General features: G+C 45.6%; 1 protein-coding gene across 2 annotated transcripts in view; it reads left to right on the forward strand.

The window, feature by feature from the left end:
• Positions 1-21053, forward strand: part of LOC119968768 (Down syndrome cell adhesion molecule homolog) — a 658909-nt gene that overhangs the window by 575267 nt on the left and 62589 nt on the right. For both annotated transcript variants that reach the window (XM_038801471.1, XM_038801472.1), the window contains 5 exons: positions 1798-1931; positions 9219-9372; positions 10439-10556; positions 11814-11977; positions 19622-19720. In XM_038801471.1, the coding sequence (XP_038657399.1) occupies positions 1798-1931; positions 9219-9372; positions 10439-10556; positions 11814-11977; positions 19622-19720 (669 nt within the window). The remainder of the gene's footprint in view (positions 1-1797; positions 1932-9218; positions 9373-10438; positions 10557-11813; positions 11978-19621; positions 19721-21053) is intronic.

Here is a 21053-nt window from a genome sequence, read left to right on the forward strand (position 1 = left end):
TGTACAGCGCTTCACTCTACCATCGACGGTCATTCCTTCAGCCTCCAAGAATCAATCCTCTGGAAATCCCTCATTGTATCCCTCCTTTCTTTACTCCCTTCAAATAATTTCAGGTGAAGCTGTTGGTCGCTCATCCTAATATCGCTTGCATTGGCTCGGCTGCTTTGATATTGGTTTTGCCCCTCTGAAGAATTATAAAGTGCTACTCTGCATTAAAGGAGCATGGCGTGTTGATATTCCCATCCCTAGTCCAGGAATAATTAGGTTACGATGTAAGTTAAGTTAACTAAGCACATTTTTAAGTTTTCCTTTGATTCTTTCATGGGGTGTGAGCATTGCTGGCAAGGCCAGCATTTTTTTGCTCATCCCTAATTGCCCTTGAACTTGACACACCATTTCAAAGGACAGTTAAAAGTCAACCACATTGCTGTGGGTCAGGAGTCACATGTCGGCCAAGGTTAGTGGGTGTCCTCATAGAGATCGTTACGATTATGGTAAGGACGACAGATTTCCTTCCCTCAAGGGTATTTAGTGAACCAGATGGATTTTTACAACAATCGACAATGGTGTCAAGGTCATCCTTCCTGAGATTAGCTTGTCAATTCCAGACTACTTACTGATTAGTTATTTTTTGCTGCAGAGTGGGCAGCACAGTAGCATGGTGGTTAGCATAAATGCTTCACAGCTCCAGGGTCCCAGGTTCGGTTCCCGGCTGGGTCACTGTCTGTGCGGAGTCTGCACGTCCTCCCCGTGTGTGCGTGGGTTTCCTCCGGGTGCTCCGGTTTCCTCCCACAGTCCAAAGATGTGTGGGTTAGGTGGATTGGCCATGCTAAATTGCCCGTAGTGTCCTAAAAAAGTAAGGTGGGGGGGGGGTTGTTGGGTTACGGGTATAGGGTGGATACGTGGGTTTGAGTAGGGTGATCATTGCTCGGCACAACATCAAGGGCTGAAGGGCCTGTTCTGTGCTGTACTGTTCTATGTTCTAGAAGCTGGTGGGATTTGAACACTGTCGCCCAGAACGTTACCCTTGGCCTCGTCCAGTGACATTACCGCTACACCGCCATCTCCCCCCTCATTATATTCCCCACTGCATTTTGCATAATTCAACAAGAATAACCATCGAAAAGGTTCCCAGTCATCTCTTCCAGAGTACATTGTGCAAGGTAGAACTTCAGTGGTGGAGAGTCACTGAACAAAAGAGAAGGGTGAAAATGACCTGCAGGGGTCAGTAGCGTTCCTCATTTTCCAGATAGGAACATTAATCGGTGGAAAGTTGGGAGGTAGATGATCTGAGTACAATGACTCCATGCCCAAATGTCCTGTACGATTAGGTACTCTCTCGGAACTACTGGAACTTACCTCAGTAAGAGTCTGGACTCCATTTTATCAAATAGTTTAGGTCAGGGCTCCATTCTCTCAAAAAGAGAAGGTTAATAGGTGTCCTAATAGAGATCTTTACGATTATGGAGGGGTTTGATAAGATAGACGTGGGGTCAGTGTTTTTACTTAGACGGGAGTTGAAAACCAATAAATCCAACAGGGAATTCAGGATAAACCTCTTCCAGAGAGTGCTGAGAATGTGGAATTGATTACCACTGGGTTTGGTTGAGTTGAATAGTACAGATACATTTAAGAGAAACCAACTAAATACTTGAGGGAATAAGAAATAGATTGTTATACTGCTACAGTTAGGGGAAGAGTCTCATGCGGAGTGTTTACTCCGGCAGGGACTTGTGGGGCTGAATGGCCTCTTCGTGTGGTCTAATTCAATGTGATAATTGTTGCTTTTTATTTCAGTTCCGGGGCCCCCTGGTGGAGTGAAAGCAGCTGCAGCCTCTGCAACCAGTGTGGTCGTCTCCTGGCTGCCCCCAGTGAAGATGAATGGCATCATCTGGAAGTACACCATATTTTGCTCTCACCCGTATCCAACAGTAAGGACCAGTTAACTGTGAACTCAAGACACTGGGCGAGAACCTGCGGCTCTTCACGCTGGCGGGATCTTCTGGTCATGCCTGCGGCTTCCTGACGGCGTGGGGTCGATTCAATGGGAAATCCCATTGGTCCGGCGAGTCCAGAAGATCCTGCCACCGGCCAATGGGTCACCTGTTCTGTTAATGCTGCGCAGAACCTCTTGAATAAATCTCTTCTTTTTGATTATGGCTAGCCATTATCAATACACATTCTCACAAGGGAGAACAATCCATTTTCCCTCTTACTCCACTGGGCTATCTCTCACCAATAACACTTGCTTTAAATTATTCCATCAATACAATAATATCACGGCACGAAATTATTTATCAATTCTCTTGCCTTCCCTTCCCAGAAAAAGGGACAGTAAAGAAGCAGTCGGACAATATTGGTTGTGTGCAAAAACGCCTGACTTTGCACTATTTGAACAGCAGAGGGTGGTAGATCCCCTCTAAACAGCTCCTTCATCTGAATCCACAACTGTCTCTGGTTTTCTGCCCATCCCTAGTGTTCCGGTTTAATTTTGTTACATTTCGACAGAGAGCAAGGGCAGCAGAGGGACATCATCCCTAGATGAAATTTTAGGACCAAAATCAGTGTTACAAAATAAACCTTCCAGTCGGAGGCTTGCGCATGTGTTTTGTCAGTACCACCCCCCCCCCCCCCCCCCCAATCAACAGAGGCAAACCTGCGGCAGGAGGGCAGGAGTGCAAATTGGTCGGAAGAAAGACCAAGATGCTGACTTATGAGGCCCGTGCTCTCAGCACCTGCCTGTATGTTTGTGAAACGTGGATAGCTTAAAGCTATTGTGGAATGTTGTGGGTTCCTTAAATTGCGGATATCAAGAACTTGCAACGAAGCTCAACAGTTACAGACGACACTTGTGCTCTGTCCGGGTTCTCCCGCGCACCCGCCATTTGACTTCTTATGTAGCTGCATCATCAGCCTCTCGCATGACTACTCAGTCTATGTCTTCCCTGATGTGGAGATGCCGGCGTTGGACTGGGGTGAGCACAGTAAGAAGTCTTACAACACCAGGTTAAAGTCCAACAGGTTTGTTTCAAACGCGAGCTTTCGGAGCACGGCTCCTTCACCTGAAGAAGGAGCCGTGCTCCGAAAGCTCGTGTTTGAAACAAACCTGTTGGACTTTAACCTGGTGTTGTAAGACTTCTTACTATGTCTTCCCTGTTTAGCTGGGATACCCGGTGGCACGAGATGGAGCATTGTGCACCATGGGAAGCTCTATGCAGACCAGTGTGTGACATGCAATGGGGCAAAATGGCAATGCACAGCTATTTGCATATATATAGAAGCACGGATTAGGCCGTGGAATCTGGTGCATAGCCCAGCCCGTCTCCTTCTCTTCCTCACTTATCTGTTGGAAAGAAAGCTGAACTTCCAAAGTCAGTTCTCGGCTCAGTGGTAATAAAGTTCTAGAATCTTGTCATAGTATAGAATTTACAGTTCAGAAGGAGGCCATTTGGCCCATCGAGTCTGCACGGCCCTTAGAAAGAGCACCCTATTGAAGCACACGTATCTACCCTATCCCCGTAACCCAGTAACCCCCACTTAACATTTTTTGGACACGAGGGGCAATTTAGCATGGTCAATCCACCTAACCTGCACATCTTTCGACTGTGTAAGGAAACCGGAGCACCCGGAGCAAACCCACGCAGACACGGGGATAAAATGCAAACTCCACACAGACAGTCACCTGACGCTAGAATTGAACCTGTGTCTCTGGTGCTGTACTAACCACTGTGCAACCGTGCCACTTCTAGCGAAGCTGAGGAATGTTCCCTCTCCAGCCTGCTAAACAAATTGCTTGTAACAGAGCTGAGAGAGCTAGCTTCTCTCTCACCTCATATCTCCAATTGCAATCAAATTAGCTGACTAAAACTTAAAAGCTTCTCTCCCTTACAAGGCCCCAGTTGCCAAGCAACACTCACATGCATATGCCTTTTATTTATTCTTCATGCCACAGCCCTCTCTAAGCACAATATAAAAACTGTTTGCACTTAACCAACCCCCACAAACAATTCCTTTGTCCAGCATGAATCTAACTATAGGTTTAACCCCTCCAGGCATAGAAACATTAAATTAAATCCACTTAAAACTATACATGATTTCTAATGTTTACCAATACAAATCTAATTCCCTTAAAACTACCTTTGTTTTCCCAATACATGTCAAGCTCCCTTGTATGTTTCAATGAGATCTCCTCTCATTTTTCTAAACTCCAGAGAGCACAGACCCAATTGACTCAGCCTCTCATTCCAGGTACCAACTTAATGAACCTTTGTTGTTCTGTTTCCTATGTAAGTATATCCTTCATTATATACGGAAACCTAAACTGAAAACAGTATTCCAAGGGCACTCTTACCAAATCCCTGTACAATTGCAAACATTTCTTTATTATGTCTTCCAGTCGCCTTACAATGAAGCCGAACATATCATTTGCTTTCCTAATGGTGCCTTTCTGTGTTCCTTGTTACGAGTTCACCCAAGTTCCTCTCATCACCAGCACTGACATGTTTCACACCTTTTAGAAAAATTCAGCGTTTTCATTCTTACGACCAATGTGAATAACCTCATATTTTGCCACATCACTTACAAGAAGCGTCTTGGAGTATTTTACTAAGTTGAAGCCAATATATATATATATATATATATATATAAAGTGGTTGGTGTACTGTAAATTGGTCATTATATATTCCTCATGTCACAAACCTAGCTACATGATGTTCCCTGAGCCTAACTTTTGTAATATAGAACATTGCTGAACTCTTAATGAGCACACGGACCCAAATACAATATAGCCAGAGCCCACAGTTCTGTGGCTGCTATTATCTTGGTATAAATTAGTGAGCATGTTGGTTAATTATTTATTGATTTATTAACACTTTGCCCTCTCTTAGAGGTGCTTTGTTCACATCAGAGGCCAGTTGTTCAGTGGTGTCTTGTCATTAGCGGAGGACAGTGGGAGTTACTCTATGCTGATGCTGGCTGTGTATTTGCTGTACTCCAAGTAACTAATACCCTTGATGTCTTTTGAATTTAATTCGCAAGTTCACTGGACAAGGAAGATGATTCATCTTAACTATCTGTCCACAGCCCTCTCCCGTCACATTGGCACTTGAATGATCATGTAGTCCTGTGTGAAAAGTCTGCTTTGTGTGTTGAATTCTGTGGGAAGAAATTCTTCCGGCATCGACCTTGATTTCACCTCTCCCCAATGTCCCCCTAGCAATATGTTAGTGTAATTCGTTTGGTATCGTTTGTATCTAGCAAAACCCCTTGGCTTGTTTGGGAGGGTGATTGCACAGAACTAAGTGCTCTCTCTCCCACTTAACATTTCCAAGCCATTGTGACGACAGAGCCACGTGCTCAGCACTATTTTGCACTATCAAGCTCGGCTCCTTTCAAAGGTACCAAATGATGATATAAACTAGCTGAATATTTCTGCCCTCCTTTCCTGAAGCAGCTGGGTCTGAGTAAACACATCCGCAGCGCCAATACCCCGTCTTTGCACATGGGCTGATTTTCTTTTGTTCCTGACAATATTTTTGTCATCCCCACCAACCATTGTTCAGGCTGCAATCCCCCAGGTCACCCACCTATAATAAAAAGAGAAAATGTTGGAAATGCTCTGGCAGCAACTTGGAGAGAGACAAAGTGGAGCTGTCAAAAGGAATCACCTCCCTGTTTTTTGTGCAACTTGGTGCATGCACCAGCTTTAGGCCACTAGGAACTTTCTCAGCCCTCCTTGGTTGCCAGAGGATTTGCTCCCTTCCACATTGTTACATTGAATCACACACTGTACTGGCCTCCCTGAACAGGCGCCGGAATATGGCGACAAGGGGCTTTTCACAGTAACTTCATTGAAGCCTAGTTGTGATAATAAGCGATTATTATTATTATGTAAACAGTGTAGGAACGTGCCTGTTCTATGCTGGTATTTGTCTCCAGGCCAGCACCCTCCCATAGAGTAGAAGGTTCTGCTGTCAGGGCTAAATCGTTCCGTCCTATCAGCAAAAGCTTCTACTCTTCCTCCCACGCGTGTTTATCCAGCTAGCCCTTAAACTTATCTATGCTGCTTACCTTTGTCCCTCCAGGTTCCTCATTGACATTGAGGTTCATAAGTCATTATCTTACATTTATGGCCCCTAGTTTTGACCTCGCCACCAAGTGGAAACGTGGTTTCTATGCCTATTCCTCATCAACAACAACTGCTGTATTTATATGAGGCCTAACACATCTCGAGGTGACTGACAGGAGCATCAACCAAATTTGGCCCCGAGTCACGAGTAGATATTAGTGTGGATGACCAAACGCTTGGTCAAAGAGCTGTGTCTTAAAGTGTGGCTGAAAGGAGGCAATTAGGTGGGGTGAGGGGTGGGGAGGGTAAGAGGGAATTCCGGAAGAAAGCACAGCTGCCAAGGAGGAATAATGAAAATCAAGGGATACTCTCATATCCTTTCCCACTGTTGAAGGCTTCTATTAAATTACCCTTCGGCCTCCTTTTTTCATGGAATCATAGAAGAATCATAGAAACCCTACAGCGTAGAAGGAGGCCATTCGGCCCATCATGTCTGCACCAACCCTTCGAAAGACCATCCTATCCCCTTAACTCAGTAACTGCACCTACCCTTTTGGACACGAAGGGACAATTTAGCATGGCCAATCCACCAAACCTGCACATCTTTGGACTATGGGAGGAAACTGGAGCACCCGGAGGAATCCCACGCAGCCACGGGGAGAACGTGCAAACTCCGCACAGTCACCCAAGGCTGGAATTGAACCCGATCCCTGGTGCTGTGAGGCAGCAGTGCTAACTACTGTGCCATCATGCTGCCCATTGTGCTACCGTGCCACCCTTTTCTCAAAAAATGAGCCCCAGCTTGTTAAAGCAGGCATTTATCTTGTTTTTTTGTTTCTTATTCATTCATTCATGGGATGTGGGCGTTGCTGTCTGGGCCTGCATATGTTGCCCATCCCTTAACTGACCTTGAATTAAGTGGCTCGCAAGGCCATTTCAGAGAGCATTTCAGAGTCAACCACATTGCTGTGGATCTGAAGTCACTCGTAGGCCAGACCGGGTAAGGATGGCAGATTTCCTTCCCTAAAGGAAACCAGATGAGGTTTCACAACAGTCGACAATGGTTTCATACTCACCCCTACTTTAAATTCTAGATTATTTTTATTGAATTCAAATTCCACCATCAGCCAAGGTGGGATTCAACCCCGGGTCCCCAGAACATTATCCTGGATCTCTCAACTACTTATTCCATGTTATTGTCATTGAACCTGAGTTCATGGAGTCATCAGCACAGAAAAGGCCCTTCAGCCCATCACGTCTACATTGTTAAAATCAGCCACCGAACTGCTGTAATCCCATTTTCCAGCACATGGCCCATAGCCTTGTAGTTTCCTCATTTATCCCTTCCTCCCTTGTTGAATAATGGTACCACATTGACTATCCTCCAGTCCTCTAGCACCTCCCCTGTGGCCAGAGAGGAGTTGAAAATTATTGCCAGCGTCCATACTATTTCCCCCCCTTGCCTCACTCAACAGCCTGGGATACATTTCATCTGACCCTGGAGATTTGTCTACTTTTAAGCCTGCCAGACCACTAAGAACCTCCTCTCTCTCTCTGTTAACCTCTTTAATTTTATTACAGTCCTTCTCCCTGATTTCTATACCGACACTGCTCCTCTCACGATTGAACAAAGTATTCATTTAAAAGCCTACCAACAGCCTCCAGCTCCACACACCAATTACCACTGTGGTCTTTAATGGACCCTACTCTTTCCCTAGTTATCCTTTTCCCCTTAATGTACTTGTAAAACAACTTAGTATTTTCTTTATTTTATCTGCCAGTGTCCTTTATGCTCTCCTAATTTCCTCTTTAAGTTCCCTCTAGAGCTTCTGCCTCGATATCTGCCATAAGCCTCCCTTTTCTCCTGATGCAATGCTGCATATCTCTCGATATCCACTGGATTTGTTGGTCCCTCCCTTTTTCCTCATTGGAACATGTTAACTCTGTTCTCTCCCTATTTGCTTCTTGAATGCGTCCCACTGTTCTGTCACAGATTTACCTAAAAGTGGCCAAGCCCAGTCCACTCTGGCCAAATCATGTCTGATCTTATTAACATCAGCCTTCCCCCAGTATAGATCTTTGATTCTCAGGCCCATTGTTGTCTTTTTCCATAACAATCTTGAATCTAATGACGTTGTGATCGCTGTCTGCAAAATGCTCCCCCACTGATACTTGAACCACTTGCCCGGCTTTGTTACTGAAAATTAAATCTAGGACCGCCCATTCCCTTGTAGTTCCTCCTCCGTACTGGCTTTAAAAGTTCTCCTGGATGCATTTTAAGAATTCCGCTCCCTCTAAACCTTTGACACTATTGCTACCCCGGTTAATATTGGGGAAGTTGAAATCACCACTATCACTACCCGATTACTTTTACACTTCTCTGAAATTTGCCTACATATCTGCTCTTCTATTTCTCTCGGACTGTTAGGGTCCGATAGAATATTCCCAGCAATGTGATTGCTCCTGTTTAGTTTTTAAGTTCTATACATATGTATTCATTTGAAGAGCCTTCTAAGATGTCATTCCTCCTTACTGCTGTAATTGATTCCCTGATCAAAATTGCGACACCCCCGCCTCTTTCGTCTCCTTCCCTAAATCGCCTGAAGATCCTGTACCCTGGAATATCGAGCTGCCAATCCTGCCCCTCTCTCAAACATTGTCTCAGTGACAGCAATGATAGTATATGCACTAGCTTAAATTTATGCCCTCAATTCATCTGCTTTGTTCGGCAGACTCCCAGCATTAAAATAAATACCATCCAACCTTGCCAAACCTCCCCTTGTGACTCAACGCGTCTAGACATCCTATGCCTTCCTGACTCACTTGATGTCTCTTCTAATTTTGGCTGTGCATCTACCGCTGCTGAACCTTCTCTCAGGATCGCAGGCCACTCACTGCCAAGTTGGCTTAAACCCTCCCCAGCAGCCTGGCAAACGCATGACTAGGTGTTGGAAACTCCAAGCAGGAATCATTCAACAACAAAAAGGGTATTGCTTCACAAACAACCAGGATGCCAGGGCCCCCTGGAATTAACAAAGGATCTTATTACTTATCTTTTGGATTGATTGGCAAGTTGCAGTGAAAAGTCAAAGCCTTAATAGATCTCAGGTTTCACTTCCACGCCAGTAAGTGTTTTTGTTTCCATTCCCAGGTAATCAGTGAATTTGAAGCCTCACCAGACACATTTTATTACCGTATTCCCAACCTCAGCCAGAGCCGCCAGTACAGCATCTGGGTTGTGGCAATCACTGCAGCCGGGAAGGGCAACTCCAGTGAGATCATCACAGTGGAGCCACGAGCCAAAGGTAAAGTTCCCGCATGGCACTGGTGATATTTAATCCTTTGTTCGTCTGATCAAACTCCCCATTGTAACACCCTGTGCTGTTGAGTCTGATTCTTAATTTCATTATTGACCTGATGATAAATGTGATCCTCCAGAGCCCACTTTGTGTTTAGATTCTGTCTGTGGCAGAGGAACATGTCTCGGCCCACTATTTTGATGAATGTATCCAGGAGAATTTGAGAAGTGAATTGCCGCACTTTAAAAAATACATGGCACTTCCATTATTTGAGGATTTGAAGATCCCCTTGTGCATGATGGGCACCCTCTATTTCAGCCTCCTTTAGGAAAGAGGTGGTTACTTTCGATCGATATTATGTACCATTACAGGCCGCAAGAAGGGTGCACTTTGGAGCCCACTTAATATGAATGTAAGAAAAAGAAGGAGGGATAGGCCATTCAGCCCCTCAAGCCTGGTCTATCATTCAGCAACATCAAGGCTGACCTTCGACCTCAGCTACATTTTCCCTCACTTTCTCCATATCCCTTAATTCCCTTAGCCTCCAAATTTCTATCAATCCCTGGGCGGAATATCCCAGCCCTTCCCAGCGACAGTCCCACCAATGGTGACCCCCCCCCACCAGCCAAACCCCATAGACATTGGCGGGGTTGGCATGTCTCACTGCTGGTCAATGACGCAATGTCGGGCCACCTCCACTGCCAGAAAATACGCCACCCAGTGTCTTGAATGCACCCAATGACTGGGCACCCATTACCCTCTGGGGTAGAGAATTCCGAAGATTAACACTCCTTCGCGTGAAGACATTTCTCCTCCTCTTAGTGCTAAATTGGCGGCTCCTCTTTCTGAGGCCCTGTGTTCGAGGTCCCCCAGCCAGGGGAAGCGAACTCTAAGTTCCAGCTCTGCCAAGCACCTTGAGAATTTGATTTCAATTCGTTGTTGGAAACATCAGGAACGTAGGGTGAGTCGACCTCTGTTGATGTTGCTGATCCTTCCTCCACCTTCTCTGGTTCGATGAAAGAAATAAAACTCTGGTTAATGTTCTAACCCGTGCTGTTGTGGTTGTTACCAGCACCGGCCCGGATCCTAACATTCAGCGGCACTGTGACCACACCGTGGATGCGCGATATTGTGCTGCCGTGTAAAGCAGTTGGAGACCCGCCACCCACAGTCAAATGGATGAAGAACAGGTAATTGCAGAGTCTACACCTGGCAGAGGCAGCTGCGGCTTTGAAATTCTTGGCTTCGAAAAGCACCAAATCGGGTATGAAACTGTAGCCAATGAAGCATGTAGCTGGCACTAAACCCTGGGTACTAAGGTGATGGAAACAGGGAAAGTACATGTCCTTCAACATTGGCCAGGATTTCAGAGGCCAACAGTGACCATGTGCACCTGACTAGAAGTTTGGGGACAATCACACCTCGGCCAGTTCTGGGAGCCCCGGCTGGATTTGACATTCACCCAGCAATGAACTGTCTGGCGTCAGAGCTCCTGTCCCTTTAGGATCCCGCCACCAAGTGTTGCCAGCCAATCTAGAGGGTCTTCAGTTCTAACAGCACCACCGGGAGTGATGGCCACTGCTGGGACTGCAGCCAAGCGGGAGCCGGTTTGATCCAGGTTTGGGGGGGGGTGCCCCAGAACCCAGGTGAGCGGGGCCAACCTTGTTGGAACAAGGGAAGAGTGGGGTGGAGTGGGGTAGGATGAAGAGGGTGGTGCTGGTGTATCCAAGTGGGTGGCGCTTGCCACTGGGGTGGCAGCCCTCCCCGCCCACGTGCCCAGATATCAGCCAGGATATACCAAAGGGCCCATGAGCCATGGTAAAATCCCAACAGCAAGGGGAAGAGGTCCTTGAGTGGCTATTTAAGGGATTCAATTGGCTTCAGGGCATGTTCGCCATCTTTCCCACTGCAATAGCAGCTGTCCATCCCTTCTAGCCCTGCGGTCTCGTAAAATCCAGGCCAATGAACCTCTCTGGACTAGTCTCTTTTATTACCTTCCTGGATCACTTAGATTAATTGAATACAACCTTGTTTTGGAGGGGTGAATGCCCCCGTTAGTCTGCACACACCTCAGGCTGCTGATACTAAACCAATTTGCATTGTGACTGAAGATTTAGGCACCAATGAGACACTAGTGCAGCTAAAACTACCTCCATGTTAACTTTGACGATCTGATCCAAACTTTGTCGCACACTGGTTTAGCACAGGGCTAAAGAGCTGGCTTTGAAAGCAGACCAAGGCAGGCCAGCAGCACGGTTCAATTTCCGTATCAGCCTCCCCGAACAGGCGCCAGAATGTGGCGACTAGGGGCTTTTCACAGTAACTTCATTTGAAGCCTACTTGTGACAATAAGCGGTTTTCATTTCATTTCATTTCACTTTTCGTTACATGTGTTTGTTATTGTACATGGTCAGATCAATACCTTTTTTTCTTGTTCTCTGGTGTAGTAATGGAACACCCTCCCCAGTCCTGATTGACGGACGCAGGAGCATCTTTAACAATGGAAGCTTTGTCATCCGTACTGTAAAAGCAGAGGATTCTGGGTACTACAGCTGCGTAACGGGTAACAACTGGGGATCAGATGAAATTCTCCTCAACCTACAGGTGCAAGGTGAGCAATTTTCATTAAATATGTTATATATTATGTTTTTTTATATTCACAACTTTCGTGGGCATGTCCCTTTAAGAAAGGTTTCTGTCTTATCACATGGCTTCAGTGATGTCATTGTGTGGGTGGAGCTGGGCTGTGGGCACCGTGATTTGGTTTTGCTTTCGCTTTCAGATTTGACTGCTGTGGACTCAGACAGGAGAAATAAATGTTTAGGCCTGTCTCTCTCTAGTTTCATTTATATATATGTTCCAGTAAAAATCATCTTGGTGGTGGCTTTTAAGTTAATGTTTGCTTTCCGGAAGGGTTTAAACCTGCTGGTGAGATGGGGTCAGAATCTCAGCGAATGCCAGTCTTATTCGAGTGAGAATGCAGAGTGCTGGGCCACGCCCTTGAAAGGGATTTTTCGTTCATGGGATTTTGTTTTTGAATTGGAACAGTTAAGGGGGGATTCATTAAGTGTTATATATAGATTACTGTAGCTGTGGGGTGCCTTTGTTTTTGTGACTGATTAAAAATTCTTACTGTGTGTTTATATAAATGTTAACTAAGTTCTGAGAGTAAAGCTTATTTTGATTAAAGTGTCTATGGAGACTGTTGAATCACACCCCAAGTGAAGGCTCTTGTGCTGATCCTAGCCAAATTCAACAAAAGGTTATCGGTCAGGTGAACTTCAGAATACACTTTGGAGTTTCTAAACCCTGGCCCATATCACAACCATCACTCGGACGCAATTGTGGATTTTTAATTTGCGCCCTTGGCCTTTTTAGTTTCTCTACATGTGGGCTTCATTGCTTAATGGTGAGCTTCAGCCCAGTCAAGGAGAAAACCAGGAGTAAAGCATAATGGCTCACGGTGTAAATGGCCCGGTTCCACAACACACAGGGAATTTCCTCACCAATTATACAGCAACAGAGTCAATAAGGCAGAAAAAGGGGTAATTCAGCCCGTTGAATCCGTGCCAGCTCTTTGTACCGGAACCTTATTCATTCAATCACGTGAATCAGAAGATACTTTCCAGGCAAATATTTGGTTACATTGACAAACATTTAGTGGTAGGTAACTATTCCACCATTGGTGTCGTTGAGAGATTATTAAAAAACGTAGCAGACCCAAACTAAGTGAACAGCGCGACATTCAGTCGGACATTGTACGACATTATCTTGAGTAAAGTTTACTGTTGGTGATTGGTGATGGGAGCTGAAGTAACATGGAAACCAGGTACTTCCTTATGGGGAAGGAATAATCAAAAATAAAAGAGCGCATTTCATTACCTCAGGATGACCAAAAGCATTTTTCAGAATGTCGGAAATGTGGTAGATAATTTTAGGGCTGAAAGATCCCACAAACAGTAATGTTAAATCACTGAGTGTCTTTGAGGCAGAGATAGATAGGTTCTTGATCAATAAGGGGATCAGGCGTTATGGGGAGAAGGTAGGAGAATGGGGGTGAGAAAAATATCAGCCATGATTGAATGGCGAGGCAGACTCAATGGGCCGAGTGGCCTAATTCTGCTCCTATGTCTTATGGTCTTAATGTGATAAGGACCAGATGATTTGCTATTTTGACGTTGATAGAGGGATAAATATTGGCCAGGACACCAAAAAGAAATTCTTCAATGCAGCGCCGTGAAACCTTTTACATTCATCTAAGAGGGAAAATTGATGATTAAAGAGGTTGATAGCAGATTAGGAGAGGGAAAAATATCATTTTCTCTGATATGAGAGCCCAGAACGACTTTGAAATTAGAGCCACACTGTTCAAAGGCGATGTCAAGATGCACGTCCTCGCTCAAAAGCAGAGTGGAAACCTGGAACATTTTGTCCCCCAAAAAAACTGCTGAGGCTAGGTCAATTTCATTTCATTTTCATTTCAATTGAAATTCCCTATTTTAGGGGAAAATTTCATCAATGACCCAATGCAAGTCAATTGAGTTAAGATATAAATCAGCCATGAGCTAATTGAATGGTGATACAGGCCGAGGGGGCTGTATTGCCTTCTCCTAATCCTCTCTTCCTCCAATGTTCTTAGAGGCAGATGCTTCTGGTCTTCTCGCATGCACTTTTTAGAGTCATGGAGTTTTACTGCATAAAAAAGACCCTTTGGCCCATCGTCTGCACTGGCCATCAAGCACCTATCTATTCTAATCCCATTTTCCAGCTCTTAGCTCGTAGTCTTGTATGCTTTGGAATTTCAAGTACTCATCTAAATGCTTCTTCAAAGTTGAGGGATCCCGCCTCTACCACCCTTTCATACAGGAAGTTCCAGGCTCCCAACTTCCTCTGGGTGAAAAAGGTTTTCCTCTATAATGACGCAGAGGAGTCTGACAATAAACGTGAGATAGATTTATTCACAACTATTTACAATGGTCTGTGTAACGCAGCATCTCACACCCAGTGCAATCCTAGCTGGGAGGACTTATCTCACCAGGCCCTGATCTGGGCCTGCTTTTAACCTTTGCTCATAACGAGCCCCTGGTGGTTGACCTCCACCCCCTTTCTGGGGAACATGAACTCCACGATTTCCATGAATAGATCAATGAATGTTTCTCCATTGTTCTTGTGAGGGTTATGACACCCCACTCCCCCAAAGTCTGAAAGCTCCCCTTCAGCCGCCAATGGAGGAGGCCGTCTGCACCGTTTTGCCTGCGGATCTGGGTCGGGTGGAATGTATCGAGTAGCAGAACGCCGCTTCTGGTTAACTGCTGAAGAGTTACATTGTCCGTCACCAGGACCTTGGGATCCCATGGGTGCTGAAAAGCCCCCCTGAGCTCCTGAATCATGGCCCTGGATGTCGTGGAGGGTAGCCTGCACACCTCCAGCCACTCTAAGTGGGAGCCCACGGGCACGAGAAACATGAACTGTCTGGCAAAGTCCACATGGAGGCAAGCCCATGGATGACCCGGCCATTCCCAAGAGTGATGAGATGCTGCCGGTGGAATTTCTGAAGGCCCCGGCACGTCGGGCAGCTTTTCACAACTCGTTTGATGTCCCCATTGATAGCCGGCCACCAATCATAACTCTGGGTCAACATTCCATTTTCGATGCTCCCCCGGATGGCCACCATATACATCCTGCAGCAGGACCTCCCGACGCTGCGGGGGGATGACCACTTGAGCCCCTCACGAGAAACTCCTTCCGCCAAACGACATGGAAAGTTTCTGAGCGAAAAGCCGCAGAGTCGCTGGAAGAGCCTCCTTTGTACCACCGCTCAGCAGCATGAGCCGAAGCTTCACCAAATCCGGGTCTCGCTGTATCCACACACGTATCCGAGCAACCGTCACCAGCAAGGTGTCCATAAAGGTTAACGTCGCAATCACTTCATCCACCACAGGTGGGTTCAGGGCTCTCACGGCCAATGGCAGCTGGCTGAGGGCATCAGCATGGGCAAACCTGGTACCCGGGCGGTGCTGAAAAGAGTATCTGTATGGGGCAAGGAGGAGCGTCCAACGCAGAATCCTGGCTAATCCATTTAGCGGGGTGGCCTAATCCTCCCTGAAGAAGCCGAGCAACAGTTTGTGGTACATTTTGATTAAAAATGTCACTCATGCACACACGGATGGAACGACTTAACGACAAATGCAACAGCCAAACCTTCCTTCTTTATCTGCGCATATTGACGCTCAGAGTCCGTTAGGATCCTCGAGGCAAACGCAACAGGGTGATCCATGGCATCATCCCATCCGTGGGCCAACACTGCCCCGATGCCATAAGGGGAAGCATCGCACGTTAAAACAAGAGGTCTAGTCGGATCATAGTGGGCAAGAAAGTGTCTTGAAGAGAGACTCTGCTTAATGTCAACGAATACCTCATCCTGAAAAGTGCCCAGCCCACCACTCCTGGTCCTTCCTCAACAACACAAAGAGCAGAGCGAGCAGAGGAGCCATGTTGATGATAAACTTCCCGTAATAATTGACTAGGCCCAAAAAGGACTTGAGGTCAGCAGCATTCCTCAGTGTCTGGGCCCCCTCTGTGGCATGAATGTTACCCTCTACTGGGTCTAGACCGTCACTGCCCACCCGGTAACCTAAATAGGTCACTGCCTTAGCAAGTCCTGTAAGATGTTTTCCATCACTCGCTGAAAAATTGCAGGTTGGATGTAACCCCAATGGAAGGTGACCATATTCAAACAATCCCCGATGTGCATTGATAGTGGCATAACTTCTGGACCCTTGGTCCAGCTCCACCTGCAAGGACACAGTCCAGCTTCATGAAGTAGCATCCTCCAGCCAATCGATGTATACATCTTCGACCCGGGGGATCGAGTACTGGTCCAGACACCAGGCACTGTTGACGGTAAGCTTAATGTCCCCAAAAGGCCAGATGGTGTCTTGCTCTTTATGAAGTTTCTGATGCTCTCTTGGTCTTTACAAAGTCTCCTCTGCTCTCTTGTTGTTTGTGAAGTCTCCAACACTCTCTCGCTCTTTATAAAGTGTCCACCTTTCTCTCTCTCTTTACAAAGTCTCCCCATGTTCTCACTCTTTCTGAAGTCTCCTCCACTGCTCTCTCGCTCTTTACAACATCTCTGCCACCCTCGCGTTCTTTATGAAATCAACGCTGCTCTCTCACTCTTTATGCAATTTCCGCCACTCTCTCGCTCGCTATTATGTCTCCGTTGCTCTCCTGCTCTTTATGAAATCTCTGCCACTCTCCCGCTCTTTACCAAGTGTCTGCCGCTCTTTATGAAATCTCCATCATTCTCTTACTCTTTATGGAGTCTCCGCCACTCCCTTACTCTTTACTAAACCTCTGCCTCTCTCTCCCTCTTTACAAAATTGACATCACTCTCTCACTCTTCATTAATTCTCCGTCGCTTGCTTGCCCTTTAAGAAGTTTGCGCCACTCTCTGGCTCCATTTATGTGAATGAATCCCTCAGTATTGCACTGAAGTGCCCGACTTAATTTTTTTGTACTCAGGTCGCTGGGTGACTCAGAAGAAATAACGTTCCAACTGAGCCACAACTGACACGTCAGGAAATTGAGCATAATAACTGGTTGTAGGAACTGCATGTCACATTGGGTGTCATAGTCAGTCCCAAGTATTAAAAAGGAGAGTAAAGTCTAATGATAACCAGTTGTAAGTTCAACTCGGTGAGAATGATTTTCTGATGACTATAACCACACACGCTTTTACACTGATCAAGGGGACGTTTGCTATTATTAGGGAATGCCTCATTCAGGCACTCGCTCTCAAATCCACAGTCAGCGTTAGCATACACCACCTTTATTTGTGTCACAGTACACTCACTGTCCTTGATCGCAGAATCACAGTATTGTCCTGGTGCAGGGGGAGGCCATTTGACCCATCATGTCCACACCTATGATGCTCCTAAGTAAATTTCAACCTTTTGAAAAGGTATGTCTGAAAAGCAGTTGCTTTCATCTGACCCCCCCCCCCCCCCCCCCCCCCCCCAAGCCAGAGATTCCAGGGGACTGGCCAGAATGCCATCTTCACTCCCCACCCTTCAATATTCCTTCTATAGCAAGTAAAATTGGGAAAGTGTAAAATCAATATGGCACCCAGTCCCATTGGTCTGGGGCAGACCCGACTAATATTATCTTTAAAATGTTTGATGCAACACACTAATTGCCCTCAATAAGTTGGTGGTGAACCATCTTTTGGATCTGCTGCAGTCCACCTGGTGTAGGTACACCCACAGTGCTGTTAGGGAGGAAGTTTCAAGATTTTGACCCAGCCACAGTGAAGGAACAACGATTTATTTCCACGTGGATGGTGAGTGGATTCTAGGGGAACTTCTAGGTGGTGGTGTTCCCATGTATCTGCTGCTCTTGTCCTTCTAGATGGTGGAGGGTGCGTGTTGACAGGTGCTATCGAAGGAGCCTTGGTAAGTTTATTAATAACCTGGAGATATGAGTTCAAATCCAATCACAGTGGGTGGGGAATTTCAATTTACTTCATTGTTAAGCTAAATAATCATCATTTGAGTGCAACTGGTCATCTCAAGAAGGAAACATCTTGTCCTTAGCCACTCTGGCCTGTGGTTCCATCCTCTCAGCCATAAGGACTGCACTGTTTGTAAAAGAAGACTATCAGCTTCGCACAGGCAAGTAACTTAGATTTGATGAAGCCCACAGCATATTTTTCCTGCAAACCCCCACCACAGTGGTTTCATCGAAGAGGAAGCGAGATGGGTGCTTGAGCGAGCATGGAATAGAAAGATATGATGACGAGGTGAAATGAGATAGAGAAGGAGGCACACACGGAACGTTAACATCAGCTCGGACCAATTGGGTCAAATGACTTGTTTCTGTGCTTTTAAATTCAATGGGATTCTGTGTTTAATATTGACTCAGTTCATCGCTTGATGGTTGAGGTGAGTTTGTTCAAGTTGTACCTGGCAATTTGACCTTTTGGCAACATCACAAAACAAGGAAGATGAATCCTGTGGGGAAACAAACCTTTGAGCCCTTTTGCTCTGGTGCTGTTAATGAGATGATGTATGTTTGAGCATTTAATGAGCATTGACATTGGCATTTTCATGCAGTGTTAACCCTCGCGAAAGGGCAGTGCCGCTCCTAATTACTTATGTGCCTGCGGTGACATTAAGCAAATGGACAGATCCTTCTGAAATAATTCTGCCATTATATTGTAATATTGATGTATCGCCTTGTAATATAATTATGGCAGAACATTTGGAGATCGGGCAAGTCATTATCGAAGTCGGCGGTCAGTTGGAAATTGTGATTATTGAATGCATAAATATGTTATTAATTATTTGCTAATAAGATTTGCTCGGAGTTCTGTAAGCAACGCTTGAATTTCAAATAGATTATGTATAAGGTACAAGGTGGACTGCACAACATACAGAATAATAAACAGTATGGAATGTGTTGGATAATACAGACTGGAGTGTGTAGTATGTAGAATAACACAGGCTGGAGTAGGTCATGTGTAGAATAATGCACAACCTGGAGTTTGTAACGTGTAGGATAATGCAGAGTCCAGAGATTATTAATAATAATCATCTTTATTGTCACAAGGATGCTGCCTGGACTGGAGGGCATGTCTTATGAAGAAAGTTTGAGGGAGCTAGGGCTTTTCTCACTGGAGCAAAGAAGGAAGAGTGGTGACTTGATAAAGGTGTACAAGGGTCACCCAGACTCACTTGCTCATTCCCCCAAACTCACTGACGTACACATTACCCACTCACCCACACAGACCCACCCACTCTCTCCCCACCCAGGCTCCGGAGGTTTGAACATTTTATTGAGAAGGTATTCAGGGTGTTGTGGGAAGGGATGCACTTCCTCTCTCTGCCCAATCAGGGACTCCAGGTATGCATCATGACTGCAACTCTGCTGTTTCTTGTGGCCTCCCCAGTACGCTCCGCCATCTTGAGCCCTGTGCTGCTTTAAATGAAAGTGAGAACATGGCAAAAGACAGAGACAGCATGCTTTGAAAACAAAGAGAAGCCATTCTCCTACTGTCCGCTGTTCCTCCAACTGGTGTCTTGGAGGCTGGGTTGTGACCATGGGTCATAGATTGGACAAGCCTACTGTATAAGTAGAGAAGGTTAACTGATTGTTCATCCTACTCTATGGAATTGTGATGCTGATAGTGGAAACTTAGCAAAGTAGATCAATTCAGTGCTGAATCTAACCGGTTACCATATTTTTCCATTGACAGTGCCACCAGACCAACCACGCCTGACTGTGTCCAAAACAACCTCAAATTCCATTATTCTTTCTTGGATACCTGGGGACAATGGTGGCAGCTCTATTCGAGGTAAGAAAGTACATCAGATATGCTACAGATCTATAACTACCACAACTAAGGGCCGCACGGTGGTGCATGGCGTCGAGATCCCAGGTTCGATCCCGGCTCTGGGTCTCTGTCCGTGTGAAGTTTACACATTCTCCCCGTATCTGTGTGGGTTGCACCCCCACAACCCGACGATGTGCAGGGTAGGTGGTTTGGCCACACTAAATTGCCCCTTAATTGGAAAAAAAATAATTGGGTACTCTAAATTTATATGGAAAAAAAAACTACGACAACTTGCCTCTGCCCTGGAGTTTATTCTGTTAGCGCAATGTCACTCATTACCACAATCCCAATTAAAATCTTGGTCAGGATCCCCCTATCTTGAACATAGGGAAAATGCTGAAATCTTACTAAGGAGTTAGTAAAGGACATTTAGAAAATCTCAATGCAATGAAGCAGATCTTGCGAAAGGAAGATCGTGTTTAATTAATTTATTAAGAGTTCTTTGAGGAAGAAGCAAGCCATGTGCATAAAGGGGAACCTGTGGATGTGGTGTACTTAGATTTCCAGAAGGCATTTGAAAAGCTGCCACATCGAAGATTACTACACAAAATAAGTGCTTATATCAGCATGGACAGAGGACTGGTTAGTTAACAGGAAACAGAGTAGGTATAAATGTGTGATTTTCAGGTTGGAACGGAATAACGAGTGGAGTAACAATCAGTGATGGGACTGATTATTTATACTATATTAATGACACTTGGATGACAAGATCGCAGGTATGGTTGCTACATTTGCTACTGACACAAAGATAGGGAGGAAAATAAGTTGTAAAGAGGACAAGGAATCTGCAAATATATATAGGTTGATTAAGTGATTGGGAAGGCAGTTGGAATGTTGTTTATTGCAAGGGAAATGGAATATAAATGTAGGGATGCCTTGCTACAGTTGTATTGGGTATCGGTAAGACCATATGTAGAGTACTGTGTACAGTTTTTGACTCCTTGTTTACGAAAGGACATAATCGCATTAGAAACAGTTCAAAGAAGGTTCACTCAACTCATTCCTGGGGTGAGGGAGTTACCTTACGAGAGAAGGTTAGACAGGTTGGTCCATTGGTGTTTAGAAGAATAAGAGGTGGTCTTATTGAAACATCGCAGGTCCTGAGGGGTCTTGACTGGGTGGATGTCGAGAGGATGTTTCCCCGTGTGGGAAATCATAGAAATATTATCATAGAATTTACAGTGCAGAAGGAGGCCATTCGGCCCATCGAGTCTGCACCGGCTCCTGGAAAGAGCACCCTACCAAAGGTCAACACCTCTACCCTATCCCCATAACCCAGTAACCCCACCCAACA

Source organism: Scyliorhinus canicula, chromosome 7 (assembly GCF_902713615.1).
Source record: "Scyliorhinus canicula chromosome 7, sScyCan1.1, whole genome shotgun sequence".
Taxonomy (NCBI): Eukaryota; Metazoa; Chordata; class Chondrichthyes; order Carcharhiniformes; family Scyliorhinidae; genus Scyliorhinus; species Scyliorhinus canicula.